Here is a 27,319-nt window from a genome sequence, read left to right on the forward strand (position 1 = left end):
TTGATATTTTCTTTACTTGTTGTTTAAGGGAAATTACAGTGCTCCGAATTTATAAAAGATGTCATTATTCAAGAGTTCAGTTCAATTTCAAGTAGTTTAATTTTCGGACTCAATGTACACACCGAATTCGTCCATTTCCGTATGATTTCCAGTTGCAATAGTCTTTTCCTCAAGTGTAGTTTCTGAAAAATTAAGTGTTCTTGTATTGTTAAAGTCCACATGAATACCTTCAATAGTGACAGTTGAGTTTGTGGTATTTGTTTTCGGTTTCTGTGTCACAGTGGTGTTTTTAGTGGTAGAAATGGTAGTCGTAGTGTCAGTAGTCGAGGTGGTAGTTGTATCTTCTTTGTAATGTAAATAAAATGGAAGTCCAGATAGTTTTGCATCTGAAAATGGCTCAACATTTTTGATCTGTAGGGAATAATTGTTTGTAATATATTTGGAGTTCTCTTAAATTTGAAAAAATTGAGAAGTAGTCACCAACAGTTTCATTGACATGTGATATATTGAAAATATATGTTGTTCTTAATGTAGTTAAAATTCAGTGTAGCAGTTTTTCTAGCTTTTTTAAAATTCAAATCCAGTTCCTATAGTGATAAAGTAATTAAATTACCATGTTTAATTGCATACAATGCAATATCCAGTTGATTCGAACACTCTTTATTTTCTCTCATTTTCAAAAATGAAGTAGTATCCTCAAGACAGTTGATAAGATCCTCCCGACATTGAATATATGATTGATCATATCTATCCAATGGACGCATTTTCAAAGTACAAACTAAATGACTATAGGCACAACTGATCAAAGGCTCTGAAAAAAAATATATGAACTATTTGTTAGCCCATTTTATAGAAAACTGACTTCTAAATCCAAGACAAGATTTATACAATCTATTGTATTCACGATTTGCAGTTTGATTTGTTGCTGGGTGAAATGCTGTCAACTCTCTGTTATCTGGTGTTCTTGTTCCATAATGCTCATGTCCAAACTTTCTGACAAGAGAACAAGCAGCATCGGTTACAAAATCGGCACACATAAAATAGCGATCCTTTGTACTGGTCATGGCATTCTGAAATATCAAAATTTTAACAATTTCTGTTTAATCTGGCAGTCTTCTTTGAATTTCGGTAGAGGTACTATAATAATTTTTTATGTTGCCTTATACATACCTCGGAAAAAAATACTTGAAGCTACGTGGGAATGCCACATTTTTACATTAATACCCGTGCACCATACTCTAAAAAATTGTGAAAACCTCGTGATGACATATACTTTTTTATCGATTTCAAAATTAAAGTTGGCAATAAACGTATTTAATTTGAACTTTTTTCTCAAAAAAGTTCAAAACTCACACGAAGACAATTACAGAATTTGTTATCACATCCTTCTTGGGTTTGAGCAATATTATCGTAACAAGAATCGTGAACAGCACAGCAATGGTTCAATTCAACTGGAAAACAATATATTTATCAAAAATCTGTGTTTTTCTTGTTATCTAGCTCAAGGATTCATGGATTAATATGTAATTTCTGAATACGTAACATATTTTGGCCCAACTTACTTGCTTTTTCATCGCAAGTTTGGGAAATGACCTCATGAGAAATTTTCCATTGAAACCTGCTCGCACCACAGAACCACGCCTCGGGGTTAATGGTTTGTTGACCAGGGCTGAAACAATTTAAATAGGTTTACATTTTGAAAATGTACAAAATAAAATATTTTTTCAGGTAAAAATCAGTTTCAAAAATGAAAAAAAGAACATATAAAACTAACAGCTGAAAGCGTTTAGAGCGATGTTGGACTTCTGGAGTAGAAAAAGCTATGACACTGTGAAGCAGCAGAAGTAATGGCAAAGTGAACAGCATTATTCTGATTTGATGTTGATCTTCGAATTCTCAGACCAGGCAATGATTGGTTTGTTTGAGAATGGTGAGAGGTTACGTGAATTTTTTTTTTTGAGAAAAGTTCAAAATTCTAGTTGGATTTTTCACGTTTCAAATTGTATTAATCAAAATAATTTGAAAGTTGAAATAAATACATTCACTTAATTTCAATCAATGCTATTGAACGAAGCTGCAGGTTTTCCAAATTTCAAAAAATCTGATGTTTTGCACTGTGCTTTGAATAATTCAAAAACACGAAAAATGAAAATTTAAATGAAAATTTTGAAACGGCTGATTGAAAAAATTAAATTTCTGAAAGATTGGGCGTCACACCAATTAAAAGCAGTTTGATAGTTTTTTTTTAAATTTCCTTTTAACCAATTCATACAAAAAACGTATAAAAACAGTATTTGAGACAACAATTCCCGAGCTAATTTTATTGCTTTTTTATTGTGAACTTCCAAGAAAACCTTCTAAATAAGTACACGTTGATTCCAGCTTCAAACTCTTCAAAAATACGTCAAAAATATTGAAAATATTTCCAAGTGAATTCTAATTTAAATTTTAAAATGTTCTGAATAGTTTTACATCAACGTGAACTTTTATTTCATTTTTTTCTATTCTTCACGTGGCGTTTGCCAACTCATACGTTCAGAGAATCGATAAATCGATCAGTTCTCAATAATTTTCTTGAAACGGTTGTGCATCAAAAAAGTCTTCCGTTTGAAATTCTTCGCACGATGACAGATCATTTCAATTACGGACCTCGTTTGAATTTCAATCATCTTCATCAGCAACAACAGTTGCAGTGAGTTTTTGGGAAAATTTTTTTGAAAGTATAAATATTCGTTTTAGTTCAACAATCATTCCTTCGGAGTATCTCGGAGACAAGTCAGGATTTGAGTCCAGGTAAGGGATGAAGAAGGCAATTCCAAAAAATTTTTAAACAAAAAACGACTGTTTCACGGTGCTATTATAACAAAACCATATGAATGTGATTTGGTTCGAACCATGCCTTTGCCATTTTTAAAACATCATTATAAATAGTTCTGCAAATTAATATTACAGAACTCTTCCATCGGAATCTATTATGTCAGCCAACAGCAGCAGTCTTGGATCTCACTGGAAGAGAATTGATTCGTTCACTAGTGGAAAATCTACCCAATCAATTCCCACTACAATTTCTTCGAAACCTCTAACTATTCCTTCATCGATTTCTGCCAACACCGCTTCCATCCCACCAAATCATGGTTCAGAATTTTCGAAAGATTTCAAGATGTCATCCTCATCGAGCATGACTAGTGAGTATTCGGAAACCATCCATGGAAACTCGTTGGCATCTCTGGCTCCATCGTCACAAATATTGAGCTCTTTGGTTGAAACTACTGAGAATCGGGAAATGAGATTGTGCCTCGGTAAGCAAATGGAAGGAATTCTGGAACTGGATACGGTAAGTTGTTGCAGCTTACATTTTCTATAAAGAGACGTCAATCTCCAAAATTATTAAATCCAATTAACAATTGTCCAAGAAAAATGCATTTGAATTTTTCCGCATTCAAAATGTTGTATTGTCAGAAGAAGTGCACACAGACACAATCATGCCTGCCTGCCTGCCTCAATGTCAACCTGATAATTTAAAAATGCTCGCAGGCAGGCATGTGTCAGGCACGTCTTTCTGATAAGCAAGATGCTGAAAGGTTTATCTATCAGTTTTTTAGATCCTCGAGCAAACTGTGGAAAATACAACTGAAACAGTTGTCAAGCAAACATCCAAACTTGCTGAGTTGCTGCAAAATGGAAAACGTACTTGGGGACATCATGATGAGCTCGTTGATTGCCTGGAAGAAACTGTTGGTGGAACAGTAGATGAGCTGGAAAAGTTGGAAAAGAAGCTTCTTGATATGGACGCCAAGGTGAGAGAATTAAAGTTTTCCCGATGATAAGAATATTTTACAGATTGTCGACAAGTTCCGTGACAAGGAGAAGGTGGAAAAGTTTGTTCGTGATCACGAGAGAATCTACGAAATCAATGAGAAGACCATCAATATGATATCAGAGAATGAGAAACGTGTTGCTAAAATCCGTCAATTCCTGGATATCGGGAAGGTTGATGTTGGGCCTCTGACTGTTTTTGAGCAAGAAGATCATCGTGTGCAACAGGCAGTCAATAGCCTTGTCAATTTGATTCACGAGCTTCCTTTCAACAAGAATGAACGCCTTGATTTCAATCACACTATCGAAAAGATTGTTCAAAACCACAATTATGATGGGAAGTACAAGTTTGAGCTTCTGACTCGTCATTTGATGCGTGTGATGAGCAACTGGGATGCACAAGAATCAATGAGCAGCCTGAACAGTGATTCCTGGATGAGTACATCAGTTGTTTCTAGTAAAGGAAATCATTTGGATGTATTTGATAGCTCCTCGTTTGCTCTCTCTGGATTGTCAACTGATGACTCGAGTCTTAATGATTTAGACGATGCCATTCGCAGTGCAAGTATTCGTAAAGCTGTTGAAGGTCCGAAAGGAGTTTATGAGTGCGGGTAATTTTTTTTGATGCTAAAATTAATTTTTAAAATATAAAAAAATTCTGTTTCAAAATTAAATCTTATAATATTCCATCCAATTCCATCAATGCCGTTTTCAATTTTAGATCTTGGGATTCTGCTTCAAACATTTCTCAATGGTCTACCTACTCGGATGGTCACTCCAGTGTGCAGTCACTTCGCGAGCAAATGTCCTTGTCTTCGTATGAGCTTCGCTCGTCCTCTGGCCACTCGACACTTTCTTCTCGTTAGTTGCACATTTTTAATCCTATTTCTTACTTTAAACTTTTAGTCTCCACCAGTTCCATGCCGGACAATATGTCTGAGATTCCGTGCAAGAACTATTCAACCAATTCCATGAAGACTGCCTTTTCAAACGGTAGCTCAGTTGTCAGTGTTCCACCAAGATCGTTTGATGAGAAATCAATGCTCCAATCTGCCACTGGAACTCGTACGGATTCGGCTTCTTTCAATTTTTCTAGTGTTTCTCTTGGTGAGATAGTTGAGGATGCACTTCATACTGCAAAGGATGTTGGTTAGTATTATTTACTGTTTCTTCTAGTTTTTAAAAATCTCAGCACATTGGGAAAACCGTTTCACTATCTTATTGACCAACTTTTTAATTTTCTTTCCAGCTGAAACTCAAGCTTCTCATTTGTTTGATGCTCTTCAAAACTCGGCTCAGAAATGCGGAGTTGCTCTTAGTGTAAGCGAATACGGTAGTTATCCTTGCAAATAAATTAATTTCAGGACCTGATGACCGCTGTCTCCACCAGCTCATATAGTCTTGAAGAGACTTACACTTCTCAACCAAAGTCTCCTGCCCATTAAATTTTTTTCTATTCGACTTTTTGTATTCAATGCATTTTTATTTATTTTTATAGTATCAGTAAAGTTTTAGAGTTGGAGTCATTTTTTTGGCAATCTGTTTCAAACAATGATACCCGCAGAACATAATACAATTTTAACGCTTTGTTACAAAATCTACTGTTTCAAACTGTTGATAAGTATAATAGAACCTTGTTTATGATAGTTAACTTCATAAATCGAATAATCGAATGCTTATTTTTCATTACCGGAAATTATTATATCAGAGGGGAAATAAATGGATTTGTGAAAAGAAGTAAAGCAGAGAAGCCAGTGGAAAAAGATAAATTATATTGATTCATAGTGAGAAGTACTTGTTAGTACCGACGAGACGAGTTGAGTGAAAATTCGTTGATTCGGACTTTTTGCTCAATTCCGAAACGGAAGATGCACTGGCCGCGGGTCTCGTAGATGGCAGCCTGGAAATAAAAGGTGTTCCAAGAAAAAAAGTGACTTGTCATTGTATAATAGAACTTAAAAATTGTGTAATACAAAATAAATTATCCGCTGTTTCAAACCTACTATTAAAGATTTTGATATAAATTAAAGAATTTGATATATTAAAGATTTTGATATAAAAAATTGGTCAATCCGTCATATGTATCAAAGTTTTTTTTTAATGAACTCTATACTTTTTCATATTGTAGACAAAGTAGGCGAAAAAATTTGAAATCTTAGTGAGCTATTCGATTCGATATACTTACAGGTCCATCAAAGCGGAATCCTTTAGCTGTGTAATCAGGCATTCCTCGGATGATATCACAGATATTTCCTTCGATAATTGTGACCAAACTGTTGTTTTCTTTCAAGTTGGTTACTGAAAATTAAATTCGATTACAAGGGAAATTATTTGTGGGTATATTGCCTGGTTACCTGGTAGTGAAATAGTTTTTCTGTTCTTTTTTCTATTCAAGCTTTTCAAATTGGAAGTTTAATTTTTCCCTGTTTTTACACACCTTCATATATTTTCTTCCATTGAATAATTTCAAAATGTTGTTTCCGTTTATTAGTGGTGTAGCACTAGAAGTGGAAGTGAAACAGTTGAATAGTCAAGGACCCTTGACAATTTATTCATTCATTCTCTTGCCAATTCAATGAAAATGTGTTAAATTTGCATGAAAAAGGAAAGAACTCACTTGTCACCAAAACTTTGCCACTCAGACGGTTTTCGATGCGGAAATCGCGAGTTACCTGGAAAAAAGGGTTTTTGACGGATGATGGGGTCGTATAAAGTTTTTTAAAGTTTAGTGACTTGACTAACACAAACTTATCAAAACTTCTCGGAAAGCATAATAATTTATTAACTGTTTGAAACGGCAAAACATTGTGAATATGTAGTAGGAATTTTAATTTGATTCAAGAAATCTTACATTAGACATTACATACTTAGAGTTTCTAAACAGTTGCATTCCTTTAAATTTTAGTCAGTAAAATACCTAATTACCGTTTTTTTTTGTTGCAATTTCACTTGCCTTATTATTTTTCAATTCAAATTTCTATATCTGTAAAAAATTAAGCTTTTGAAAATCATTACTTTCTATGAGCTAATTGAAACAGTATCAAAGAGGTTTTCATTGCTGAAAATTTCAAATAGGAACTATTCATCGATGAGAGCTTTCCATATAAAAATTTAATCTGTTCAGCTGATGTAAGTTTTCATAAAAATTTTCTATCTCGAAAATGGATTCATCATTCAATTTTTGCAACCAATTTTTTAAAAATCCTTTTAGAACATTTCTAATTACTGAAAAAGTAGTTTGAAGGTTTAAATTTGATTCCATCTCATTCAAACAATTTAAAAACTTACAATATCTTCAATAATCACGAGTTCAGCAACAGTTTCTGCACCTGGTGGCACCTTAACACAACTATCAACACCCCATGTCAATTCTTCTTCAGAAGTATTTTCTCCAATATGATTCAACATAACTTCTGTAGTAAATCCAGCATTTGCTTCCACAACTTCACAAGGAGTTTTCAGTTTCAGTGAAACTTCTGCTCCACGGCAAACTCCCTTTTCGATGATTACAGTTGAAGAGCTGCGAGTGCATCGTTCCGTTTTGAACGAATATTCTTGCTCGCGTTGAGTTGTATTCGTGAATGTCGTTTTGAAAATCACTTTCTCATCTTGTTTCTGAAAATTGAATATTCTTGTTGAGGTTGAGAGAGATGTGAATAAAATTTCTAATAACCGCTATTTCAATATTTTTCATTAGAAACAGTAAAATTTTTCTTTTTTTTAAATTTTAAAATCAAATTTCTCAATAATATGGAAGTTATTTTTTGTTCAGGAAACTTTGAAACGCACATACTGAAATTTGTATATTTTTATCGACAGTAAATTTTTCTAAAAGTTTTGATTCAAAAATTAATGATATGCCAAACCTATTCCAGTATAAAACTTTAAATGTAATATTTTTAATTTAAAAATAACTAACTGCATCGACAACATTCGGCTTTGCTCCAAGGATTGTGTATGTTGGCTCCGAGCATTCTTGAAACAGTTTTGTCCAGTTGATATTGTACTGAAAAATTGTTGGGATTATACGGAAATGCCCATGCGAGTTCTTTAAAACAACTTTCTTAAAATTATAACTAGAATTGTGAAAAGTGATTCAAAGACTAGATGTTTATTAAGTAACTCTCGTTGTAGTTAAAACGTTTCAAAACCACCATGAAACATACTCCAGTTGTATTTTTTAAATACTGTTTCGCATTTCCCTCAAAATATTCTTTCTCGCTAGGAATTCTATACCCTCAAGGTGTGTAACTCGTAAATCAAGAAAGCGGGTGGTATGTGTGACTGTTGTTCCTATACACACACCCTGAGCCTTTGACACCTTCGTGCCGACTTCATTTACATTTACACTTTGGGAGCATTGTTGATGATGAGGTTTTTGAGAAGTTGGTGAAGATGAGAGTAATAGTTGATTCTGATTTTTGTTCGTTTTCGAAAACGCTAGGAAAAGTTTGCAGATTAATTTATCTCGTTATTGGAGTCAAAACAAATATGAAGTTTTAAAACCATGTTGAAAATGATTTTTTGTCATTTTTTTATTCAATCATAAATATTTTAATTTGATTTTTTTTTTCAAAATTATATTCAATCATTACAGTCCATTTTTTACCATTAAAAATATATATCAACAACAAATATTTTTGGCGCCTCTCCAGCCAGCTTTAAGTTCTAGAAAACTGTTCAAAAAAAATTGTAGAAAACTGCCGATAATTCGGTGAAAACCCTGACAATTTCCTTTTGCTGGGTACTTTTTTTTTGAGTTTTATAGCACAACGAGAATAAGTTTATACAGAAAAATTAAAGAAGTTTTAAAAATTATTATTACTGTTTCAACATGTTTTCATCAGCTTTGTACTTCAGCCAGGAAAATGTTGAAATTGCTTCACAAGATTCTTCCCTTCAGATTTTAGTAATACATCCTATTTCCCATTCTCTATATCAATTTATTCACTTTGGCGGGACCTCATTGTATTCAAATAAATGAAACCATATGTCGGTTCCCTTGGGTGATTTTTGTCATTCTTTCTTTCTCTCTTTCCCTTTTCAATTTCTCTTATCCCGCATGAGCATTCTTCAATTCATTACCCCCTTTTCACTTTGAACGGATTAAACACACACATGGGACCTCCCAAAGGCACAACCTATCAATTTTCATGCTCAATTTCCTAACGGAGGTGCCAATTTCCTCTTTCCGTAATTGGATCGATGGTGACAAACTGAGCATAATGAATGGAAATGCTCACCGATAAATATTTCTTCTTGATTTTTCCCTCCGCTTTGCTTTTTGTCACATCAAACATTGTCTTTGCCCAATTGGTAACAACTTCTTCCAAATCTATCAGGTCGGATTTTGCGGCGTCCTGGAAAAACTCAATTTGTTTTTATAGGGTGCAATACATGCTATAAAATTTTTTTTTCAAAACTTTTCATTAAATTGAAAATTAAGAATTCAAATGGGTTAAAGCGGTAGTTTCTGAAATCAAAATGTATACAAAACTTGATGAAACAGTCCATTTAATTTTTATAAAGGTTCATTTCTTACAGGTGTTTCTAACAGAATTAACATTCCTGAACATTTTTAACTTTTGCTCTTTCATTAGAATCGCAGAGAATTCGAAAAAAGGAGCAAAATGTAAACTTACAAAAAATAAAATTATTATCAAAATATGTTGAAACTGTAGAAAAATGTAAAACTTGATAATTTAGCAAATTAACAATATTTCATGTTTAATAGATTAAAAAATTTTTTGAGTATTTTTTTTCTTATTTGCAACAAAAATTGAATGATTTTTTTAAGAGAACGATTTCTCAAAACCTTAAAAATCGAATTCCAAACTGCTTTTGGGCTCTTAATATATGTTTAAAATTAATTTTATCACAAATTGCATCCGTGAATCAATGAAACTGATTATCATATTATGATAAAAACTTGTTGAGACAGTACAAAAAAGTTGTAAATTTGAAATTCTGTCAATGTATTTTTACACATTTTGCGGCATATATTTTTGCTGATAAAGCGAGCGAACAAAAAATAATGAATTCGTAAACTTTAAATGTGCTCATAAAATAACTAGGCTCATGAAAAAAATGCAAACACTCTTGGAAAAATATCAAACAATCTGTGTATTCGGTGACTATTTCAGCTTAGAGATTATATTTTTTGCAAGAATACGGATCAAAATTGAATTGTTATGTTCAGATGAGCAATAATTTCATGTTCAATCAGTTAAAAATAATTAATTAAATGATCCTTTTAATATTGAGGTATTTCACGTTTTTCATATTTTGAAGAACATAACTTTTAAAACTGCAAAGATAAAAATATACACCTCAAAAATACAAAACTTATGAAAAAATGTTGAAACTGTAAATTAATTTCGAATAACACAAATTCGCTTGTTTACAGAATCCCACAAAAGTATACGTAAAAAATAAAAACTATCTTCACAAAGTTATAAACTTTAATTAAATAGTGTTGATACAATATTTATAACACATTTCAAGTGTTCAAATTTTCAGCACAAGCTGTATTCTTCCGTTCACTTAAAGAAAAAAATATATGCATGAATTAATGAAAGCTTAAAAAATCGCTGAAACTGTGAAGAAATTTTAGGTTTCGCTATTTTTAATATATATTTTCAAATTAAGAATTAAATTCAAATACTTACATTTCCTTTCACAAAGCTTTGTGGCTCATTTGCTCTGTTCGATTTCAGCATTTTCTCCTGTTCTGGACTAAAAGCCGGTGATTTCTGTGGAGATATGCAACCTGGAATTTATTGATCATTAAGTTTTCAGAATAGATGAGTCAGAAACATATTTCAAAATATTCTGAGTCTCTCTTCTCTCTTCATTTTTCAACCGAATCAATAGTAAATTGCGCGTTGCAATTCTGCGTCTAAATTTTTTGAGCGCTATTTCACTAGAATGCACGAGAAGACGGAAAAACGTCGCCGCTCTTCTCTGGCTCCCCTCAACTACCGTAATCCACGTTTATTTTTCTCTGCGTCTCAGAATCTCTAGTTCAGAGGATTCAGGCACATGAAAACGTGGGAAACAAAATCGGAAATGTATATGTGAAACATGGAAAAGGAGAGAATTTCGGAATAATTAGAACTGGGACTGGAGAGAGAGAGAAAGGTGAAGGCTACAATTAGGCAGGTATTCAGGTAAAGAAGAAGAAGTAAGTGAAAGTTTCCTATTTGAGAGAAGGGAGAACTTATATTTCTTACTAAAGCTTTTGAAAATAGTACGGTAATATATATTTTTCTCAGCAAATGAAATAAAATTTCAGTGAAACAGAAATTTTTTTAAATTCCGCTCACTTTTTTCAACGTTTTTCAAATATTTGTTTCCAAACATTTAAAATTGTTGTTATGGTAATTGAATTTTTTCTGAAACTGTAGAAAATGTATTATAAAAAGCAACTCACTTTCATCACTCATCATAGCAAAAATTTTTGCGTTTCTTATGAAAAGCTCTGCTCATTTTAACCTATACTGTTTGTTTAGTTTTTTTCACGGTTTTTTTTGTTTTAAAGTTAAAGCCAGCAATACTGTTGTGAAATTTTCCAACTTTCCTAGAAGACATCATAATGTGAAATTTTTCGAAAAAAAATTACAGTTTCATTCATAGAATATCATTTTATTTTTTGAAATTAATTCAATCATCTCGATGTGTGGGATCGACTGGCCGAAAAATTTCAAGAACATTTTGAAAACTTCAAAACCTTCCTCTTCACTTCCACTTTTGTTTAACGTTGTTTATAAATCAGATTACTGTACTCTGATAGAAAACGACACAGAGAGAGAGAGAGAGTATAAGAAAGAAGAGACGCAAAGAAATATTGCGAGGGATTTGGCACGGTACAATTGCAACGCGGTTCGGTTTGCCCTCTCACAAACAATTGAATTTATAAGCTCATGCCGAGAGAGAATAGAGACACACAAATCACTTTTTAAATCAATTTTTTGAAATTCCAATGATGATTCATGATTACACTATCCACTGTTTCATGATGTTTATAAAAACTCGTAGGTTTTATTTAACATATTGAGTAGTTGATGTAAAAAGTTTCTGCAGTTGAATAAAAGAAAATTACACCAATTGAGTATTATATATTTAGGTTAGTTGAGACGTTAAAAAAAGTTCTGCTCCAAATAAAACATTTTTTGGTTAAAATTTCAATGAATGCAGACACTGTGCGCTTAATTCACATAAAAAAAATTTTAAATTTAAAATCAACAAACTTACTAAACATTTTTTTATCGAAATTGATTTCCAAAAAAAATTCGATGATTCAGACGGGCAATCGGGGGACACACAAACAGGAGGAGTCTCTGTGAATCGAAGCCCTCCGCCGGGTTTCACATGACGACTCCGCCTACTTTGTATGCCTGCCAGCCAATCGTCGATGACTTCTTTGCCTCTTCTTCTCTTACTTATTTTCATTTTTCCAGGGATTCAAGCTGCTCGAGGGGGCGATGTTTTTATTTTCCCTGTAGAATTGATTGAGATGTATTTTTAAAAAATTAATAGTAAAAAAGAGGAATTACTAATACATACTTTAACCAATATTCGAAAAGCTAAGTGAATATAATTTTCGTATTTTTTTTTACTGTTTCAAAATTAGAATATAATTGAAGTAATTTTTGAGAAAATAATTCGATTTTTGTAATCATAATGAGTAATGCTCAACAACAAGTCGTTTTGTATTTAAAATAATTTCTGAAATATTAGCTAAAGTGAATCCATCAGCGATTGAGAACGGAAAAAAAACAATTCGAACTATTTTCGGAATTTTTTTTGCTGTTTCAGATGTTAAACTAAAACCATTAAAACAAATGCCAAGTTTGATAATTTCTTGTAAACACTTTTCATATGTTTCTAATACGTTTCTAATATATATTTAAAAATATGTATTGGTAAGCAAATAATAGTTTGGGGAATTTCCTTCATTCGAGTTTGGCCAAAGTTTTTTACCGAAAAATCGATTTTCGTAATCTTTAGTTCAATTGTAAGATTTTTGACATACTACATTGTTTTTATTTATCAATGAAAAATTATTACAAAAATTGGTTTTTATAAATTGTCGTTTTGTTTTCATATATTATAGGTCTTACGTCCCACAAGTCCTGAAAAAATTAGGAGAACACGGCGAACAAGATGTATTTTAAGCTCTTTCCGGAAAGGTTTGAGTTTTAATTTTTATAGTTTAAAAGTTCATTCAACCACTTTATGAAACATTTGAATTTTTGAATGTGTTTTTTTGAAAACTTTCTGAAACCTTCTAAACTATATTTGCGAGGAATTTTTTTTTACAATCTATCCCTTCACACTTTTTACTGTCACCACACACCCAAAAAACCGTGAAATTTATGAGTCAGAACACAACGACGGAAACATGGAATGGGACAAGGACACCAACGAACACGCAATCCTGAAAAAAGTTAAAAGTAATATCTTCAGAACCTCCCTGAAATTTATAAAGAAACTGAAACATGATATGTGATAACTTTGCAAAACAATGTGAAAATTTTAAAACAAAAATACGAAAAACCAAAAAAAAAGAGTGAAAAAATAGTGGAAAGATTATTCAAGCTTTGAAAAAATGAAGCGTATTCATGAAATTTATAAAACGGTCAAAAACTTTAACCAACGTTTTATTTCAATAATGCCTAAAAGCATCGAAAAGTTATCCATTTTTTAATTTACATTTCAAACGTATTCTTCAAAAAAAATTTCTTAACGTGTGTAGCTCATTAAATGGTTACTGAAAAGTGACCTATCATGTCTTGGAAGGGTTTCAATCAAAAATATCAAGAACATTTCTACTAGAAAAAAGTGAAAATTATGGCCCAAATTAATTTAAACATATTTATGAAAATAGTGAAACGGTAATTTTTTCGACCAATTTTTTGTTTCAGTGGCGCCAGGATATTTCAGACTCACAAAAAAATGACCCAACATCAGGAACACCTTTGGAGTTTCATTTGAAGTTTTTTTTGACATTTGACAACATCCATAGACAATCATTTGATTAGCGACATTGGCATATATCAAGAACCTGAAAACTGTCATGTTAAACACTGAAAAAATAGTTGGCCTAACCATCCTGAATTTTATCAAAAACCTGAAACATTTTATTTAATAGTTTTTTATACAAAAATCAGTGACGTCGTTCGTTTATCAATTTACTAAGAAATATTTTAGAAAGATACCAATATTTCAATTTTAGTCAATTATTTTCGCATTCTCTATCGAACAGTTGTCATTTTAAATTTCAACTTTAAAATGTTTATTAGTAGTAAAACAATCTCATAGATTTTCATAAAAAATTTTATGATAAAATAGTGAAACGGTAAAATTTTTCAACAAATTCCATTTCAACGTCACCAAAAAAAATTTAGATTTTCAATATGTGATCCAGTATCGGGAACAACTTATAAATTACGTTTTGAATAAATGTTATGTTTCAGACATTTAATAAATATACCATAGTCAACTAAAATTCTAAACAGAATGATAAACCACCACAAAATTTATCAAGAACCTGAAACTGTTTTCAAAAAAAGTGAATGTTTTTTTTTTTTTTAACTTTCATTCTATTAATCAACCAAAAAACTCCTAAGCGTTTTGATATTTGAAAGTTGTTCCAAATAAATACCGAGTATTTATATAACAGTTCAAGGATTGAGAGCTACTTTCATGCTCAGTATACGTTTTTTTTCAAAGAGCTTAAACTCCAAAATAAAAGATTTATCGTTCGTTCCACTGTCCTATCAGTTAGAATCAAATCATTTGCATGTTTACTGAACTTATGAAACGGTAAAATTTTTCTGCCGATGTTAATGCTGCCTGTCAATGTCAAATCTTCAAACAAGGGACCACATATCGGGAATTTTCATTTCAAATATATTCTACCACTCGGCCGGCAACAATCATAATAATAATAATTGAGCAAAGCAAACATGTCGGCTTTTTCTCCTTCACAACCAAAGAAGGGAACGCGTAATAGAATGCGGTGTGAAATAATACATTCTATATATGTTTCTGTTCTCCCCTCATTCCCACTCTGTCCTCATTTCTACCTGCTTGTCGAAAACCTGTCAAGCTCCGTTTATTTGTGTTGGCTCATAAATCTACTTTCTCTCCAAAGAGCAATTGAGCCAATTATAACATTTATGCTCATGCTGGAGAGGAAAAAGCTTTTGGAAGGGAAATCTCCCATGGGGAAAAGGTGAAGAAGAAGAAGAAGTGATCAACAAATTAGAGACAATTTTAGGATTTAGTAAGAGAAGAGGAGGGAATGGAAAGGATACGTCAATTAGCGGATTATGAAGAATGGGGCATCAGAAGAAGAAGATGAAGAGATTTGAGAGTTTTGGATGAAAAATTGGAAAAGGGATTGAATAGATACGAAGGTTAATCTACTGCAGTTCTTAAGGTTTTTCAAAAGGGGACGTTTAAAATAGTGTGCAATGTATATTGAAAAAGTTCATTATAAATGCAATAAACCACTGCAATTCAAGCATTAAAAATGTATCCATCCATTGCTGGAATCTGTTGAAAATATTTTTATTTGAAATCATGACTTTTCAGAACACATGTATAATCGTTTAAAAACGTTTTGAATTGAATTTGATTGCAATTATTTTGAAATAAAAAGGCAAAAATGTGAACATCAATGTTTGAAAAATACCCACATTGTTTGTTAAAAGTATGTGAAACAGTAAAAAAATTTCAAGAAAATTTTCCAAAACAAAGGTCCAGAACACAATTTTCAGCGCTGTTTTCGTTAATTTGTTTCAGCCTAATGTAATTCATAAGGGTTCTAATTTGGAAATCCACCAAAAATCCTGAAGCCTCTTCTGATGATGTCATATTGTTTAACATAAGTTTCCCGCATATTTTGGAGGTCAATCGACAAGGGAAACTTTCTTAATACACGTGCTTATTATTCAGATGCACAATTTTCAAATGCAAAATTGACCTGTGGAATGTTTGAAAAATACTTGTATTCATTTTTTGGAATATGTGAAACAGTAAAATTTTTTCGAGAAAATTTTCTAGAAAATTGTGTCAGAACATCATTTTAACCCTTATTTTGTTGATTTTTTCTCAATCCAAGGGATTTCAAAAAGTCATCTTGTCAGTAGACCTAAATATTGCAAATCATAAAAACTTTCATATTTTTTGAAAACAAGCTACTGCCATATTTTGGAGGACAAAGTGCAAGGGTACCTTTCTGAAATAAAGAAGAAAACCATAAAACTCGACGCAAAAAATAAATAAAAAAAACTACCATAAACTTTTCTACGCGTCGAGACCCATCTGGATAAACCCTAGCGTCTTTAAGAAGGCATGTCAAAATCTACTGGAAACACAATAATCAAAATTCTTCGAATTGATCTTTATAAAAAAACATCCAAAAAGTAAATAAATCCAACATATGTCATGATTCCAACCGTCTGTCACCATCTCTTGTCATCTCATACTTCCCGCACGTGTTCCCAGTCGGCACCTCGTCAATCAGCTGCCTTCTTCTTCTCATCTAACCTGATACCCAAAATCTCATTATTCATAGTCTGTTTCCCATTGAATGACAGACAACTTGTGTCCATCCATCCATTCAATATTAAACTGCTTCTTCTCTGTGGACGGAATGACGAAAAGAAATATGTGCTCATCATTATTCGAATTTGATTCGATTCGCTTCCACTCATCGACACGCAATCGTCCGTGTCATTTGGAAAACCAGGGGACAATATAATTGAAACAATGCCGACATTGGAATAAAATTTGCATATTTGAACAGGCGAAAAATCACCGAGATTGGTGGCGCCATCTGTGCTCTAGAGGACGCCTAACAAGGGTTCATAAAAATTTCATACTTAACATAGAAAAAAGAGCAAAATCAAAAGGATATGATTAGTTAATTATCAACGATTGTGTGGTACGGGAGATGATTGGATTATGTATAAGGGGATCAGGGGGCAAGAAATAATCGAATTTATGAACCTCTAAGTACCCGTGGTACACGAAAATTATGAGAAAAAATAAAAAATAAAGCGAGATGGTGGGGGGAGCAACTAGAGACACTATTATGGGTTATAAATGACATATGAATTGGCAACTTTAAGCATAGTACAATAAGAACAATAATTGTGGCTCTCTCTATAACAATAAATATAAAGTTAGAATAAACATTAACGGAATGAAGAAGAATTTAAAGATCCTCTGGAGCATCCTTGATCAATTCGAGTTCTTTAATTGAAGATTTCATGTTCTCCTTCTCATCTTCAGATGAAGACTCGGAATCTGAAGTCTCCGAATCCGCAGCAGTGTCTTCCGATTCCGAATATTCAGTAAATTCTGGAGATCTTGGCTCAGAACTTTCAGACGAGCCAACCGATTGTGTATCTTCACATGTTTCTGATGACGCTCCATCGACAATCGATCGTTTTTTCGGATATTTTGAAACCGATTTTTCTGGAGCATCGCCGTCTTCCAGTTCCTGGATTCCAGCTTTTTCGAGAAGCACCAAAATTAATGGGAACATTTCCACGAAATCATTGATTTCCAGTGGATCCTCGATACTTGCCTGAAAGATATTTTTTCAATTTTAAAACTTTTTTAAACAGATTTCTGGAAGTTTACTTTGTAAAACCCAATAAAAATGGAAAAGCGGGGGAAAATATCGTGTTCGTTGCCTAATAATGTTTGATTTGGCACTATTTTTGGTTTTTTTCTTAAAATAAATAAATTAAATCAAAAATAATCAACGAAAACAGGTGGAAATCAATTATTTCAGCCAGCTACTGTAATCTCCTTTGCAAAATTGATTCTTCTCCTCGGGGACTACACAAGATGCGTAAATCAACAATTCACATTTTCTTATTAACCTCAATCTCAGTTTGTTCTTGCTGCTGCTCATCGTCGGGAATCGGTTCTCCAGTGACCGGATTGAACTGATAAGAGCTCTTCAAACGAACTTCTTCGTCAACAATCAGCGGCGGATGTTCATCCAGAATCTTTGTGACTGGAACAGACGTCGGCCGATGTCTTATCAGTGAGAAATCACCCAAACATTCACAAACGAGTCCTTCGTGCTGTCGAACATCTGGAAGTGACATTCGAGAACGCCCTGTCACGTGGTCGACTTGAACAGACTGAAAAAGGAGAAATACATTTATCGAAAACTGAAAATCTCTCACAATTTGTCTCATTTTCGTCTTGGCATCTGAGTTACACGGTTTCAGGCAACAGAATTTCACGATAATTGACACATTCGGAGTGTGCGGTGAGTTGATTGTGAACGACGACACGTAGGATATTCTCGCCTGACGAATTTTCGATTCAATTTCCATAAATGAATCAATGGCGCCTCGCAGTCGTCTCTCAAGTTTCTCCTGAAAATCAATTAAATAACTATTTTTTAGAAAAAAAAAACTATGCTGAATTTACATTTCTCGAGTGAACAATAGCGTAGACGTAGTCAGAATGCATCTTAACTCCTTTGAATGTTGCGTATTCTTCAATAAAGTCGTACAAAGATTTCAGTGAGACAACACAATCTCTGAATTCAACTCTCAGAAGAGTATCCCTTGAACAGTCCTCTCCAGACCGGATCATATACTTGAAAAGCGCTTCAAAGTTATCGACTGACCAGCCATTTGTCAAATAATACATGTTCGGTGGCCGTGTGTCTATCTTTTTGATGCATTGTTTCAGAAACAGCATCTGTTGGTCTGAAATTCAATAAAATAAACGATAAATCATTTAAAATAGTAGAAAACCAATTGGATAATCGGGTCCCGGCTTGAAACAAGCACGATCGTTCCCGTTATCAGCGTCGGTTTCTCCGGTGATCTCGTTTCCATCGTAGATGATATTCTGAAACTTTGGGAGCGGATTAAAATAAATTAATCATTCGAAAATAACCTTCAAATCGAAATCTATTTCTTCTGTCATTCTTCTTATAACGTTCAGATCTCCAGAGGACAGTCTTCGCATGCGACGACGCAAGCTCTGAGCGGTTTCGGAGATTATCGGGAAATTGGATGAATCTTCCTGGAAAATCATTGAAATTTGAATGTTCAATGAGATAAATAACACTAACAAGCCCGTAATCTTCTTCATAAAGCGTTGTCTCCTGAATAAGTGCAATTCCGCCGCCGTTTGGTAATGTGATCGGTTCAACAGTCGCCTGTGCCACTATTGTGCCAATTTGTTCGTTGGGATCCGAGAGAATTCGCTCGAAAGTCAGCCGGTTGCAATCGCGAAGTTTCACTGGATTAGCTTTCTGAAAATAACACAAATTAATTTCGATTTATTGTAAAACGACACGAAACCTTTGAGAAAATGCTTCTCCAACGAGATCTTACTCGCGAGAACACTCCGTTCTTCTCGTTCTTCTCCATTTTTACCTGTAAACATTAGAGGTTGATCAAATAAGGGAACTATGCTTAAAAATGAAGAAAAATGAAAAGAACGGAGCAAAAAATCAAAATCAAAGTACAATGAGGAATTGGCGGGTGAGAAAGGGGTCAAACTCGAATTTTCAGTTTTCAGAGCGATTGTAAAGGAAAAGCTGAGTTTGTACATCAAATTTAACTGAGATCAGCACGTTTTGTAAGCTATAAAAAAGGAAAATGTGAAAAAATCAGCTGAAAAGTGGAAAATGAGGTTTTAAAAATACAAGTGAAAAGCGGGCGCTTGCTGTCGTACGATTCAATGTTTAGTCCGCAACGGTGTATGCACGCCCTGTGAAATACCGTACTCGTTTGAAAATTTCAATTTTTCTGCAATTGCATGCAAACGTTGGTCAAACCCCCTTGAGAATATGGATAAATACACAAAAACTAATTTAATTTTTTACGCATTTCAAGGAAGGAACGACAAAATTCATGCCATCTGGAAAAATATATACATCAATCCGGAACATTTTCTTTCATGTCATTAACTCATCAAACCTATTCTTTTTCCAACAGTTTTCTCATTTTTCCAATTATTCCTTCTCCTCATCATTTCCCTCAATTAGCCATTCGATCCCGATTACTTTCCACTCTTTTCTCTGTCATTCTTGCGGTGCCGAACCGAACAATAACAATCAAACACATATTCTCTTCTTCTTTTTCAAAATGACCTTCAACTGTACCTCCTTTTGGAAACAAAAAAAAGTTGAATTGGCTTCAATTTATTTACAGTTTTATTTGATTGAAAACTTATTTTGTAGCATTTTTTATTGGTTTACACAGTCTGATTATGGCATTCCTTTAAACTATTGTACATGTGCTCTTGTTGCAATAATGTTTAAAATTTTGAAAAATTTGGCATTAGCCTGCAACCTTTATCAATTACATAGAGAACTCATTTCAATACATTCAAAAAAATGATCAGCTTCTGCAAAAAGTTGTTATTATCTAACCTTATTAATCTTCTTAGTAAAAAAAGTTTGCCAGAAACCTAAAATGAAAAAATATATAATTATGATGCTTGATGAAACGTTCTAGCAATGACTTGGCTTCAATGACTCAGCAAATTGCCTAATAGTTTTAGAAAAAGCGTCCTATAATAAAAGTGTCCATGGATATCAGTGGAATTGGACTAATCAATTATATTTGTTGTTATCAAAAATCTGAAACGGGAAAAAAATTTAAGGCATAAATTACTGTGAACCATTGCTTTTATTTTTTTATCTACATATGTACGTCAAACGATTCCTGTTTAGATTTACTCTTTCATCTCTCAGATTTATTTTTAAAGTTTAATAAAAATACTGAAAACTTTTTGATTTCTTTTCTACATCTATTTCCAGATTCTTTTCGAGCATATCTTGCTTCACTAAGTTATCTTAAATTTTTGAATGATAACCGAAAGTCAATTATATACTAGTCAATTATATTTATAACAACATCAAACGAATATTATTGTTAACATCTACATTTAAACTTGTTAAATTTAGACAACCCTAAGTTCACACAGAAAGGGTTATATGTATTGAGGCTTTTGTATACTTTAGGAAATATATAAATAACTGACCTGCAACATCTTTCAGATTTTAAAAATTTTTTATCATGGTTCACTAGGTTTTCTTAAAGGCTGTATGGTTTATTTCAAAATGTTCGATACAGAAATGTCAAACAATCTTTTTAGAAATTATTTGGAGAGACTCGTATGAAATTCGGTTTTCCTGGCTATTTTGGGTATGGTTAACAAAGAACCTTTTTCTCCAACTTCTTGGATTTTTTTTTTGAATTTTTTGAGGGCATCTCATGTTGACCTTCAAACACTAGCCACCAAAATTATGTGAAATTTCTTTTTGATTCTAAAAAAAATAATTTTTATCATGTTTCACTAGGTTTATTTATACAGTGTAAGAATAACGTCGTAATTTATAATGTATAAATCATATCCTCAATTGAAAAAAAAACAAAGTTTGGAATGCATTGCATTTTTTTTTAATTTTCATCATGTTTCCCTATGTTTTGGTAAGTTTTTAAAAGTATTTCAAAAATTATTAATACAACTTTCTAGTGTGTCCTAACAAGAAGTCATCAAATTTTGAATAGCTTGCAGTTTAGAATATTTGTCTCTACACGAGATAAATCTACTCCACTTGAGGTAAACTCTCGATGACTTGTTTAAATACGAGCCATCAGTCATCAAGCCCTGTCACAACATAGACTCCCTTCATAATATTTGCACTTTTCCATTTGTTTATTCGACTAAATCGTACGGTTTCTGAACGTTCTCAAGCTGTTTGGGTTCATATAGTTTTAGGTTATGAACCTGTTCATTTTATACCTTTTTTTTTTAACTTAAAAACTGCAAGTGCAACCACTCATCAAACCAGTTCCATTCCATTCCTATATACTAAATACTTTCTCCTTTTTTGTCTCATTTTCCCTCCAACTATTCTCGATTTGTGGTCGTGTAAACAACACACCTGTATAAACCTCCTCTGTCTTTTTTATGACTGTCTTGATTTTTTTAAATTGCGAAATATAGGTTTTTGCACGGAAATTTATACAAGCCTGTCGTGGGTTGTATTGTAAACGCATTTGAAACAAAAAAATTAAAAAAATTAATGTAACAGTAAAATTTTTTAAAATTTTTTCAAAATAATATTTTATTTTTCGGTTTTCACTGTTTCAATTCGTACTTTTTAAAAATTTCCTACAATAAAAGAAATGCATTAGTGCTAAAGTAAACTAACACTTAAAACAGCGCGTTTAGATATTCTAAATTTAATTTATTTTTTGAACATTGCCAAACAGTACAGCACTGTCTTTAAAAACCTTCAAAACAATTATTTTTAAAGTTCGAGTTTTGCATTTATTTTTAAATTTACTCTGGTTTATGTACTTTTTGGCCCTTCTGAATGTAAAAAAGACTAATCGTATCATAAATTGACCCATCGTTTTATTTTTACAGACAACATGAAACAGCAGCATTTGAAAATTCCATTAAATATTTTAGTAGTGGCTCATTATAAAACTTAATTTTTTTGCTTCATTTTTTCAATCATCATTGTTTTAAGGTGCTATCATAGCCCGACCAATCCATTTATTTGTGCTTCCATCTTGAAAAAAATCTTGAAACCGTGCATTTCAAAAATTTCAAATTTAATTATTTACTAATACCAAAAAGTACGTAACTCCTCGAAACGACCTTGCCAATCTCTTATCTACTTCATTCATCCGGAACCGAGTTACAAAAAAGTCGTTCGTTTTTTAGTATTACCACTCCCATCCTTTCAAGCTTCGAGACCGGAATGACCCCTATTACCGCAAGAAATAGTATAGGAATCCCGGAGACTTTGAAATTAAAATAATCGGAGAGAGGATCCATTTGATGCAATCAGTCTCGTCCGAATATCTCTGCGTCTCTTCATCTCCCACACTATCTATTTTTCTGTTCAAAAGGCCGCTGGCCGCTGTGTCCAGCAGCAGCAGTTCGAACTGATTACACAGACCATCTCACTTCCTGCGTCTCATCTTTCTCTTCCAATTTCTGCGTCTCTCCAATTTCAGAAGTCTCTCTTCTCATCTACCTTTTCCGCTCACTTTGCCCTGTTGTTGTGATTCCTCTCTCTCTTCTCTTATCACTTGTAGTACTATGTCCCAATGTGGATACTGATCATAACATTTTTGGAAACCGGAGAAAAAGAAAAAAAAAGAATTTCCATTTCCAAAAAATTTGCATTTTAGAATTTAAATATATTTTCACATTATTCTCCATCCATCCTTTCTCTTTTTTCCATTTTTCCCCCGTTAGTATTTCAGTAACAATTGCCTCTTTTCACCATCCAAAAGTCATCGGACACCTGCCAAGGAAATCGGATATCTTTCGCTTCTTTTTCTAATAAACAAAATGAACATCCTGAAGCTCTTAGAGCACTTCTTACTGACCACCACAAATTGTCCATTTCCCATCATCGTAAAAAAACTAAGAAAGAATAAGAAGTTTTTTTCTCGTCCCACAAAATGTCTGGCTGTACTAAATAGTGCACTCTCTCCACTTTACTTCGTTTTTTTACATTCTTCCACCCTAGTGACCAGAGTTTATTTCGTAACTGGAGTTTTAAGTCCATTAACAACTAAAATTTCAGCTTTTTACATGGTTTTTGTATTGAAATTGTTTTTCAAAAATTCACCAGCCAAACTGTTGAATTGATGGAAATCAAATTTTTAGGGTTTAGATGCTGGTATACATTTCACTATCCAATTATAATGTTTTTTTTCTGTTTCAAAAGCGTTTAAAAAATATCAAGTTTCATAATTTTGCTATCAAAGTTTAGATGTGAAAATAACAATTGAAAAAATTTTTACGGTTTCACAGAATTGAGAAAATATTTTGCGTCGTTCTTCGTCGTTAGCAATCCTATATAAACTGAATAATACAAAAATTGTCTGTTTCGGAAAATTGCATCTTATTACTATTAGATGATTTTTTACTGCTTCAAAAAGTTAATAATTTCATTCCAATTTTTATTATCATTTTGCTACTCCGTTTATAAAACTCTGTGTTATCCCTACTTGTTCTAAATCAGAAATTATCATTTTCTGTGATAAAAACCAAAGTCCACTCGAAAAACTTTTTACGGTTTCAAAGGATAATGAAATATTGCAAACTATGGTTAAAAACTATTGGGTTTGCAATTTGAGTTGTTTATAAATACCTATTTCAACAATATTCTAATTATTTTTGGAAAGTTTGAACTATTACAATTTTGCTAGTCGAGCATCAATTTGTATTGTGAAGTGACAATTTTGATTTACAATGAAAAACTAAAATAATATTTTAAAAATTTACTGTTTCAGAAAATTTTCATATTTTAAATTGTTTAAATTAGCATTCACTAGCAGTTCGAGGAAATAAAAGTTAAAGCAAAATACCCTATATTCTAGTTTTAAATTCTCCTGTTTTGAGTTGATCTTAAAGTTTTTGATTTTTGGGGACAAAATATTTTTTCTCATTATATGACTTTTGAAACTTTGTTTTGGATTCACTCAAAATTTGTATTTTCTCTGTTTCTTGTACCAAATTTCTTTTCAAAATTAGTAAACCATATGTTAGGAAAACTATTCGGTCAAGGTGTTAAGCACATAGTGAAATGGAGAAAGAGAGGTCGTCGACATACGGATGCATATGAAATGAGTTCAACGGGCCGTGAATACTCCTTTTCGCGCCCTAGCAACCTCAGATTCTCGCATGTTCAAATAGTTTGGGGATAGCTGTGATATTTTCAAATTTAACTGTGTGTGTCTTGTTTCTAACTTTATATTTATTTTCCTAGAGTTTTCTAAAGCCCTAGTATTTGGCAGGGTTTGAAATTGAATTTGCAAGTATTCAATTAAATTATTTCCCAATACCAATATTTGTACATCCATTGACTTGCTTACATCTGTAGCTTAATATTTCAAGAATTTGAGAAAATTTATATTATCTTTTCTACGTGCCTACCAGCCTGTCTATCTTCTATTCTGGCATTTTTGTGTGTGCTTCCGAAAAAAATTACAGTTTCAATCAAATTTTCAAAGCACATAAAAAATATAAAAATGATGTTGATTTTGCCTGACTACGAACCTTTCTACCGCCTAATTTCTGCACTTTTGCGTGTATTCCCGTGTTTTTTTAAGTGTCAATGTTTTTTTTTTCCAATTATGTTGCCCTGTTAAAATTTTAGCCCTAAAATCAGAAACAGATAATATTTAGATGTGTTTTGGCAGTAGTAGGCAGTCAGGCAGATCTAAAAATCTTACCTTAAAATCTTCCTGCCTACCTGCCTAAAAACCCAAGATTGAATAACTTTCAACAAATTTAAATTCTTCTGTTTCTTCTGTATCAACAAATGCATTACAAATTTCTCAATATATCACCACCCTGTGAAACAGAAAATCTTATTTCCAACACAAATCGATCAATCAACAAAAAGTTTAATCACTGATGCACCCACCTAATCCATCTTCTTCTTCCCACTAAATTTCCGTTTTCCTCTTAACTATTTTAAATTGAAACACCTGTCAAATGCGGGAAATAGGATGGAACACTCGTCCTCTCGTCCACCGTGAACATACTGTTGAGACACTAAAAGTGACAAGAACACATGTCAATACGGAAAGAGGGATTGAAGTGGAGAGGATAGGTGACATCACATCTGGTTGCGGTTTCGAAATTGTTTTAAATTTGAGTGGGAGTTTTGGAGGGGATCTGGCTTTTTTCTGTGATTCCGGAACTTTTATAAAGGTAGAAACTATTCTTTTTTTCCTGTTTCACATATTTGATAGAAATAGCAGACACTTGCAGTCGATAATGGTTGATTCAAGAATGTTTGATCCAAAAATTGGTATTATCATACTAAAATAAGCAGTTTTGTGCGGTTGCCGCACAACCACGGCCATATCACATTGGCATGAAAATGTGAGCCTGCCTTCTAATTGATCTGCGCCTGTCTTGCGTCCTCATATCACAAATCACTGTAAAACTATCCTCGTTTTTTTCAAAATTTAACCTTCCAACAAATTCCTATGAATTTTAAATGCATCATCATCTAGCAAACACGGAACCTCGGAGTTTGCGTCATTGTACAGAAAATTGGTTGTAGGCAGGCACGCAGGCAAAGAGAAACACTTTTGCCTGAATATGTATTACGTTTTTGTTAGCTGGGAGCCTTAGTTTAAAAAACTCATTGTTTTTCAATTCAATTTTTTTTGCTGTTTCAAGTGGTTTTCAAAATCTTGGCTTTAGAACCATAACTGCTCATTTGGGTGAAGAAATCAAATTAAACTATGTTAATCAGTTGCTGGTAGAATTTTTTAAATGTAGTTTTAATTTCAATAAATAGTTTAAGAAAATTGGAGAAAATATCAATGATCTCTTAATAGTTCTCTCTCATTGACTCATTCTCTTTGTTGCAAAATGTGCATTGTGTAGAGAATTAGAGACGCAGACACACCCACACATACACTGAAATGCTCCGACAATCAAACGTGTGAAAAATGAAAAATGGAGTGAAAATGGCAGCGAGTCATGTTCGCCTCCACTCGTTTTTTGAGCCAATTTACTCAATTTTTTTTGCTGAACTCTTAACATAATATTTTTTTGAAAAGGCTGCTTTAAGTTTGAAGTTTATTTTAAATATACGTGTTTCAATATGTTCATAAAACTTATAACTTTGTTTTTTGCATTCTCTAACTTTTAAGTTTTGAATTTTAAAAGTTTAAAGATGTCCATTTTTGAAGACCAGAAAGCCTCTCAAAAACTGAAATTGAAACTGTTTCACATTTTTTATATTTAGAGTGGTTATTTCATAATTTTCAATAAATCATCTGTTCTGGAATTGACAAAATATATAAGAGTTCATAAGTAAGAAAAATCTTTAAAAATCAAAAATGTTTAGACTTTTTTCCATTGGGATTGAAATTTACGAATTTTTGTCTCAGGCTTCCAATCTTTTTTTCAATGTTTAGTAGTTGTGGTGACAAATACGAAACTGAAAATGGTGTGATTTATACCATTTGAAGAAGGTGATTGTTTGAATACTTTTAAAACGTGTTTTTCTTTATATATGTTGCTGAAATTTTGCGAAAATAATATTTTGCTGGTATTTGAAAACGTTATGAGACTCCCTGTCGTGTTTGAATTAATCCATAATAGTCTTATCCTCAAGATGTTACTGTTTCACACTTTTTATTAAAAAAAAACGGTTAATTGTTGTATAATCTAATTGAAACATTTATAAAAGTTCATAAGAGAATCCTTTCAAAATGCAAAAAATGAGTATATTTCCATTGAATTCTAAGGAATTTGTCTCTCAATCCTCCAACTATTTTTTCAATGTTTCGTAATTGTGGTGACTGCTCATCCTTTTCCAAATACACTGACCATAATAGTATTAGCCCTTTCTCTTCCTTTCTCTCTCTATCTTTCAACTCACAACTCCTCCTACTCCAATTTTTCTCTGTTTTCTCTCTTCCAATGTCCCATGATTTTCTGT

General features: G+C 32.6%; 4 protein-coding genes and 75 non-coding genes across 85 annotated transcripts; 41 read left to right on the forward strand and 38 right to left on the reverse strand.

Moving 5' to 3' along the window:
- Window positions 1-35: 35 nt before the first annotated feature.
- C31H1.5 (Phospholipase A(2)) lies at window positions 36-1,898 on the reverse strand. Its single transcript, NM_068463.4, has 7 exons — window positions 1,775-1,898; window positions 1,563-1,669; window positions 1,354-1,451; window positions 863-1,070; window positions 614-811; window positions 228-386; window positions 36-182 (listed from the first exon to the last, which is right to left on the reverse strand). The coding sequence occupies exons 1-7, from the start codon at window positions 1,864-1,866 to the stop codon at window positions 97-99; spliced, it is 948 nt and encodes a 315-aa protein (NP_500864.2). The 5' UTR covers window positions 1,867-1,898; the 3' UTR covers window positions 36-96.
- 21ur-3026 lies at window positions 530-550 on the forward strand. The gene has a single exon (NR_054636.1).
- A 206-nt stretch (window positions 1,899-2,104) lies between the features above and the next one.
- 21ur-2938 lies at window positions 2,105-2,125 on the reverse strand. The gene has a single exon (NR_054637.1).
- Window positions 2,108-2,128, reverse strand: 21ur-11690. Its single transcript, NR_054638.1, has one exon.
- Window positions 2,129-2,556: 428 nt separating this feature from the next.
- On the forward strand, window positions 2,557-5,337 carry C31H1.1 (DUF148 domain-containing protein). The gene is made up of 9 exons (NM_068464.4): window positions 2,557-2,692; window positions 2,740-2,793; window positions 2,953-3,334; window positions 3,603-3,797; window positions 3,841-4,427; window positions 4,538-4,677; window positions 4,723-4,965; window positions 5,066-5,136; window positions 5,181-5,337. Exons 1-9 carry the CDS (start codon window positions 2,625-2,627, stop codon window positions 5,259-5,261), a joined length of 1,821 nt encoding a protein of 606 aa, NP_500865.3. The 5' UTR covers window positions 2,557-2,624; the 3' UTR covers window positions 5,262-5,337.
- On the forward strand, window positions 2,888-2,908 carry 21ur-2076. Its single transcript, NR_054639.1, has one exon.
- Window positions 2,889-2,909, forward strand: 21ur-8676. Its single transcript, NR_054640.1, has one exon.
- Window positions 4,520-4,540, forward strand: 21ur-9454. Its single transcript, NR_054641.1, has one exon.
- On the forward strand, window positions 5,025-5,045 carry 21ur-14041. The gene has a single exon (NR_054642.1).
- 21ur-7149 lies at window positions 5,026-5,046 on the forward strand. Its single transcript, NR_054643.1, has one exon.
- Window positions 5,338-5,439: 102 nt separating the features above from the next.
- lntl-1 (LIN-24 (Twenty-four) Like) lies at window positions 5,440-12,197 on the reverse strand (the record flags this gene model as incomplete). 4 transcript variants are annotated; one of them, NM_068465.6, is made up of 8 exons in its annotated part: window positions 5,440-5,716; window positions 6,002-6,114; window positions 6,434-6,488; window positions 7,105-7,431; window positions 7,736-7,822; window positions 9,060-9,176; window positions 10,485-10,585; window positions 12,070-12,197. In NM_068465.6, the coding sequence occupies 8 exons, from the start codon at window positions 12,074-12,076 to the stop codon at window positions 5,615-5,617; spliced, it is 909 nt and encodes a 302-aa protein (NP_500866.2). The 4 variants fall into 4 exon arrangements, 3 of the variants coding, with proteins under 3 accessions (NP_500866.2, NP_001367493.1, NP_001368410.1); NM_001380241.1 differs by lacking the exon at window positions 12,070-12,197 and having other exon boundaries at window positions 5,615-5,716; window positions 10,485-10,535; NR_131524.1 differs by lacking the exon at window positions 12,070-12,197 and having other exon boundaries at window positions 5,615-5,716; window positions 6,002-6,488; window positions 10,485-10,535.
- Window positions 5,464-5,484, forward strand: 21ur-8742. Its single transcript, NR_054644.1, has one exon.
- 21ur-6076 lies at window positions 5,854-5,874 on the forward strand. Its single transcript, NR_054645.1, has one exon.
- Window positions 5,976-5,996, forward strand: 21ur-2036. Its single transcript, NR_054646.1, has one exon.
- On the reverse strand, window positions 6,547-6,567 carry 21ur-6835. Its single transcript, NR_054647.1, has one exon.
- 21ur-273 lies at window positions 7,452-7,472 on the reverse strand. Its single transcript, NR_054648.1, has one exon.
- Window positions 7,453-7,473, reverse strand: 21ur-14425. The gene has a single exon (NR_054649.1).
- On the reverse strand, window positions 7,455-7,475 carry 21ur-15202. The gene has a single exon (NR_054650.1).
- On the reverse strand, window positions 7,910-7,930 carry 21ur-7729. The gene has a single exon (NR_054651.1).
- On the reverse strand, window positions 7,914-7,934 carry 21ur-9282. The gene has a single exon (NR_054652.1).
- On the forward strand, window positions 8,196-8,338 carry C31H1.96. The gene has a single exon (NR_054653.1). It is a non-coding gene; the product is annotated as an Unclassified non-coding RNA C31H1.96 (non-coding RNA).
- Window positions 8,267-8,287, reverse strand: 21ur-8327. Its single transcript, NR_054654.1, has one exon.
- On the reverse strand, window positions 8,270-8,290 carry 21ur-2417. The gene has a single exon (NR_054655.1).
- On the forward strand, window positions 8,689-8,709 carry 21ur-4549. Its single transcript, NR_054656.1, has one exon.
- Window positions 8,784-8,804, forward strand: 21ur-11549. Its single transcript, NR_054657.1, has one exon.
- 21ur-10131 lies at window positions 9,690-9,710 on the reverse strand. Its single transcript, NR_054658.1, has one exon.
- Window positions 9,691-9,711, reverse strand: 21ur-4081. The gene has a single exon (NR_054659.1).
- On the reverse strand, window positions 11,053-11,073 carry 21ur-4276. The gene has a single exon (NR_054660.1).
- 21ur-9408 lies at window positions 11,154-11,174 on the reverse strand. Its single transcript, NR_054661.1, has one exon.
- On the forward strand, window positions 11,483-11,503 carry 21ur-9319. The gene has a single exon (NR_054662.1).
- On the forward strand, window positions 11,869-11,889 carry 21ur-8830. Its single transcript, NR_054663.1, has one exon.
- On the forward strand, window positions 11,870-11,890 carry 21ur-2073. The gene has a single exon (NR_054664.1).
- A 282-nt stretch (window positions 12,198-12,479) lies between the features above and the next one.
- Window positions 12,480-12,500, forward strand: 21ur-9601. The gene has a single exon (NR_054665.1).
- A 241-nt stretch (window positions 12,501-12,741) lies between these two features.
- On the forward strand, window positions 12,742-12,762 carry 21ur-8491. Its single transcript, NR_054666.1, has one exon.
- A 275-nt stretch (window positions 12,763-13,037) lies between these two features.
- On the reverse strand, window positions 13,038-13,058 carry 21ur-2402. The gene has a single exon (NR_054667.1).
- Window positions 13,059-13,250: 192 nt separating this feature from the next.
- Window positions 13,251-13,271, reverse strand: 21ur-8421. The gene has a single exon (NR_054668.1).
- Window positions 13,272-13,477: 206 nt separating this feature from the next.
- 21ur-12772 lies at window positions 13,478-13,498 on the forward strand. Its single transcript, NR_054669.1, has one exon.
- Window positions 13,499-13,645: 147 nt separating this feature from the next.
- 21ur-11315 lies at window positions 13,646-13,666 on the reverse strand. Its single transcript, NR_054670.1, has one exon.
- Window positions 13,667-13,891: 225 nt separating this feature from the next.
- 21ur-11825 lies at window positions 13,892-13,912 on the reverse strand. The gene has a single exon (NR_054671.1).
- Window positions 13,913-14,109: 197 nt separating this feature from the next.
- 21ur-11527 lies at window positions 14,110-14,130 on the reverse strand. The gene has a single exon (NR_054672.1).
- 21ur-8618 lies at window positions 14,111-14,131 on the reverse strand. The gene has a single exon (NR_054673.1).
- A 180-nt stretch (window positions 14,132-14,311) lies between these two features.
- On the reverse strand, window positions 14,312-14,332 carry 21ur-7255. The gene has a single exon (NR_054674.1).
- 21ur-14096 lies at window positions 14,313-14,333 on the reverse strand. The gene has a single exon (NR_054675.1).
- A 243-nt stretch (window positions 14,334-14,576) lies between these two features.
- 21ur-5028 lies at window positions 14,577-14,597 on the reverse strand. The gene has a single exon (NR_054676.1).
- An 884-nt stretch (window positions 14,598-15,481) lies between these two features.
- On the reverse strand, window positions 15,482-15,502 carry 21ur-2982. The gene has a single exon (NR_054677.1).
- Window positions 15,503-15,794: 292 nt separating this feature from the next.
- 21ur-3416 lies at window positions 15,795-15,815 on the reverse strand. Its single transcript, NR_054678.1, has one exon.
- Window positions 15,816-16,312: 497 nt separating this feature from the next.
- C31H1.97 lies at window positions 16,313-16,469 on the forward strand. Its single transcript, NR_054679.1, has one exon. It is a non-coding gene; the product is annotated as an Unclassified non-coding RNA C31H1.97 (non-coding RNA).
- A 216-nt stretch (window positions 16,470-16,685) lies between these two features.
- On the reverse strand, window positions 16,686-19,246 carry oops-1 (OOcyte Partner of Spe-11 (oops-1); the record flags this gene model as incomplete). Of its 4 annotated transcripts, none has more annotated exons than NM_001306860.4 (8): window positions 16,686-17,419; window positions 17,721-17,987; window positions 18,033-18,227; window positions 18,283-18,566; window positions 18,615-18,711; window positions 18,760-18,888; window positions 18,938-19,120; window positions 19,170-19,246. In NM_001306860.4, the coding sequence occupies 8 exons, from the start codon at window positions 19,236-19,238 to the stop codon at window positions 17,045-17,047; spliced, it is 1,599 nt and encodes a 532-aa protein (NP_001293789.1). The 4 variants fall into 4 exon arrangements, with proteins under 4 accessions (NP_001293789.1, NP_500868.2, NP_001368412.1 ...); NM_068467.6 differs by having other exon boundaries at window positions 16,687-17,419; window positions 18,615-18,717; NM_001380243.1 differs by lacking the exons at window positions 18,938-19,120; window positions 19,170-19,246 and having other exon boundaries at window positions 17,045-17,419; window positions 18,760-18,831.
- A 260-nt stretch (window positions 19,247-19,506) lies between these two features.
- C31H1.98 lies at window positions 19,507-19,647 on the forward strand. The gene has a single exon (NR_054680.1). It is a non-coding gene; the product is annotated as an Unclassified non-coding RNA C31H1.98 (non-coding RNA).
- Window positions 19,648-19,827: 180 nt separating this feature from the next.
- On the reverse strand, window positions 19,828-19,968 carry C10G6.53. Its single transcript, NR_054681.1, has one exon. It is a non-coding gene; the product is annotated as an Unclassified non-coding RNA C10G6.53 (non-coding RNA).
- A 424-nt stretch (window positions 19,969-20,392) lies between these two features.
- Window positions 20,393-20,413, reverse strand: 21ur-12275. Its single transcript, NR_054682.1, has one exon.
- Window positions 20,398-20,418, reverse strand: 21ur-9899. The gene has a single exon (NR_054683.1).
- On the reverse strand, window positions 20,399-20,419 carry 21ur-398. Its single transcript, NR_054684.1, has one exon.
- A 282-nt stretch (window positions 20,420-20,701) lies between these two features.
- On the forward strand, window positions 20,702-20,722 carry 21ur-13044. The gene has a single exon (NR_054685.1).
- Window positions 20,723-20,939: 217 nt separating this feature from the next.
- Window positions 20,940-20,960, forward strand: 21ur-8997. The gene has a single exon (NR_054686.1).
- 21ur-187 lies at window positions 20,943-20,963 on the forward strand. Its single transcript, NR_054687.1, has one exon.
- Window positions 20,964-21,341: 378 nt separating this feature from the next.
- 21ur-13594 lies at window positions 21,342-21,362 on the forward strand. The gene has a single exon (NR_054688.1).
- Window positions 21,363-21,848: 486 nt separating this feature from the next.
- 21ur-1908 lies at window positions 21,849-21,869 on the reverse strand. Its single transcript, NR_054689.1, has one exon.
- Window positions 21,870-22,201: 332 nt separating this feature from the next.
- On the reverse strand, window positions 22,202-22,222 carry 21ur-4977. Its single transcript, NR_054690.1, has one exon.
- Window positions 22,223-22,356: 134 nt separating this feature from the next.
- Window positions 22,357-22,377, reverse strand: 21ur-15008. Its single transcript, NR_054691.1, has one exon.
- A 1,318-nt stretch (window positions 22,378-23,695) lies between these two features.
- Window positions 23,696-23,716, forward strand: 21ur-1359. The gene has a single exon (NR_054692.1).
- Window positions 23,717-23,820: 104 nt separating this feature from the next.
- Window positions 23,821-23,841, forward strand: 21ur-13946. The gene has a single exon (NR_054693.1).
- A 129-nt stretch (window positions 23,842-23,970) lies between these two features.
- 21ur-878 lies at window positions 23,971-23,991 on the forward strand. Its single transcript, NR_054694.1, has one exon.
- A 191-nt stretch (window positions 23,992-24,182) lies between these two features.
- On the forward strand, window positions 24,183-24,203 carry 21ur-6077. The gene has a single exon (NR_054695.1).
- An 86-nt stretch (window positions 24,204-24,289) lies between these two features.
- Window positions 24,290-24,310, forward strand: 21ur-10845. The gene has a single exon (NR_054696.1).
- An 86-nt stretch (window positions 24,311-24,396) lies between these two features.
- Window positions 24,397-24,417, forward strand: 21ur-9055. The gene has a single exon (NR_054697.1).
- Window positions 24,418-24,455: 38 nt separating this feature from the next.
- C10G6.52 lies at window positions 24,456-24,523 on the forward strand. Its single transcript, NR_054698.1, has one exon. It is a non-coding gene; the product is annotated as an Unclassified non-coding RNA C10G6.52 (non-coding RNA).
- Window positions 24,456-24,523, reverse strand: C10G6.51. The gene has a single exon (NR_054699.1). It is a non-coding gene; the product is annotated as an Unclassified non-coding RNA C10G6.51 (non-coding RNA).
- Window positions 24,524-24,885: 362 nt separating this feature from the next.
- On the forward strand, window positions 24,886-24,906 carry 21ur-4525. The gene has a single exon (NR_054700.1).
- Window positions 24,889-24,909, forward strand: 21ur-8075. Its single transcript, NR_054701.1, has one exon.
- Window positions 24,910-25,149: 240 nt separating this feature from the next.
- Window positions 25,150-25,170, reverse strand: 21ur-441. The gene has a single exon (NR_054702.1).
- 21ur-14677 lies at window positions 25,153-25,173 on the reverse strand. The gene has a single exon (NR_054703.1).
- A 359-nt stretch (window positions 25,174-25,532) lies between these two features.
- Window positions 25,533-25,553, forward strand: 21ur-8764. The gene has a single exon (NR_054704.1).
- An 80-nt stretch (window positions 25,554-25,633) lies between these two features.
- 21ur-15428 lies at window positions 25,634-25,654 on the forward strand. Its single transcript, NR_054705.1, has one exon.
- Window positions 25,637-25,657, forward strand: 21ur-4010. Its single transcript, NR_054706.1, has one exon.
- A 425-nt stretch (window positions 25,658-26,082) lies between these two features.
- Window positions 26,083-26,103, forward strand: 21ur-3912. The gene has a single exon (NR_054707.1).
- A 407-nt stretch (window positions 26,104-26,510) lies between these two features.
- Window positions 26,511-26,531, forward strand: 21ur-9311. The gene has a single exon (NR_054708.1).
- A 112-nt stretch (window positions 26,532-26,643) lies between these two features.
- Window positions 26,644-26,664, forward strand: 21ur-594. The gene has a single exon (NR_054709.1).
- Window positions 26,665-27,044: 380 nt separating this feature from the next.
- On the forward strand, window positions 27,045-27,065 carry 21ur-8307. The gene has a single exon (NR_054710.1).
- Window positions 27,066-27,319: the final 254 nt, after the last annotated feature.

The sequence above is a fragment of the Caenorhabditis elegans genome, chromosome IV, assembly GCF_000002985.6.
Source record: "Caenorhabditis elegans chromosome IV".
In the NCBI taxonomy this organism is placed as follows: Eukaryota; Metazoa; Nematoda; class Chromadorea; order Rhabditida; family Rhabditidae; genus Caenorhabditis; species Caenorhabditis elegans.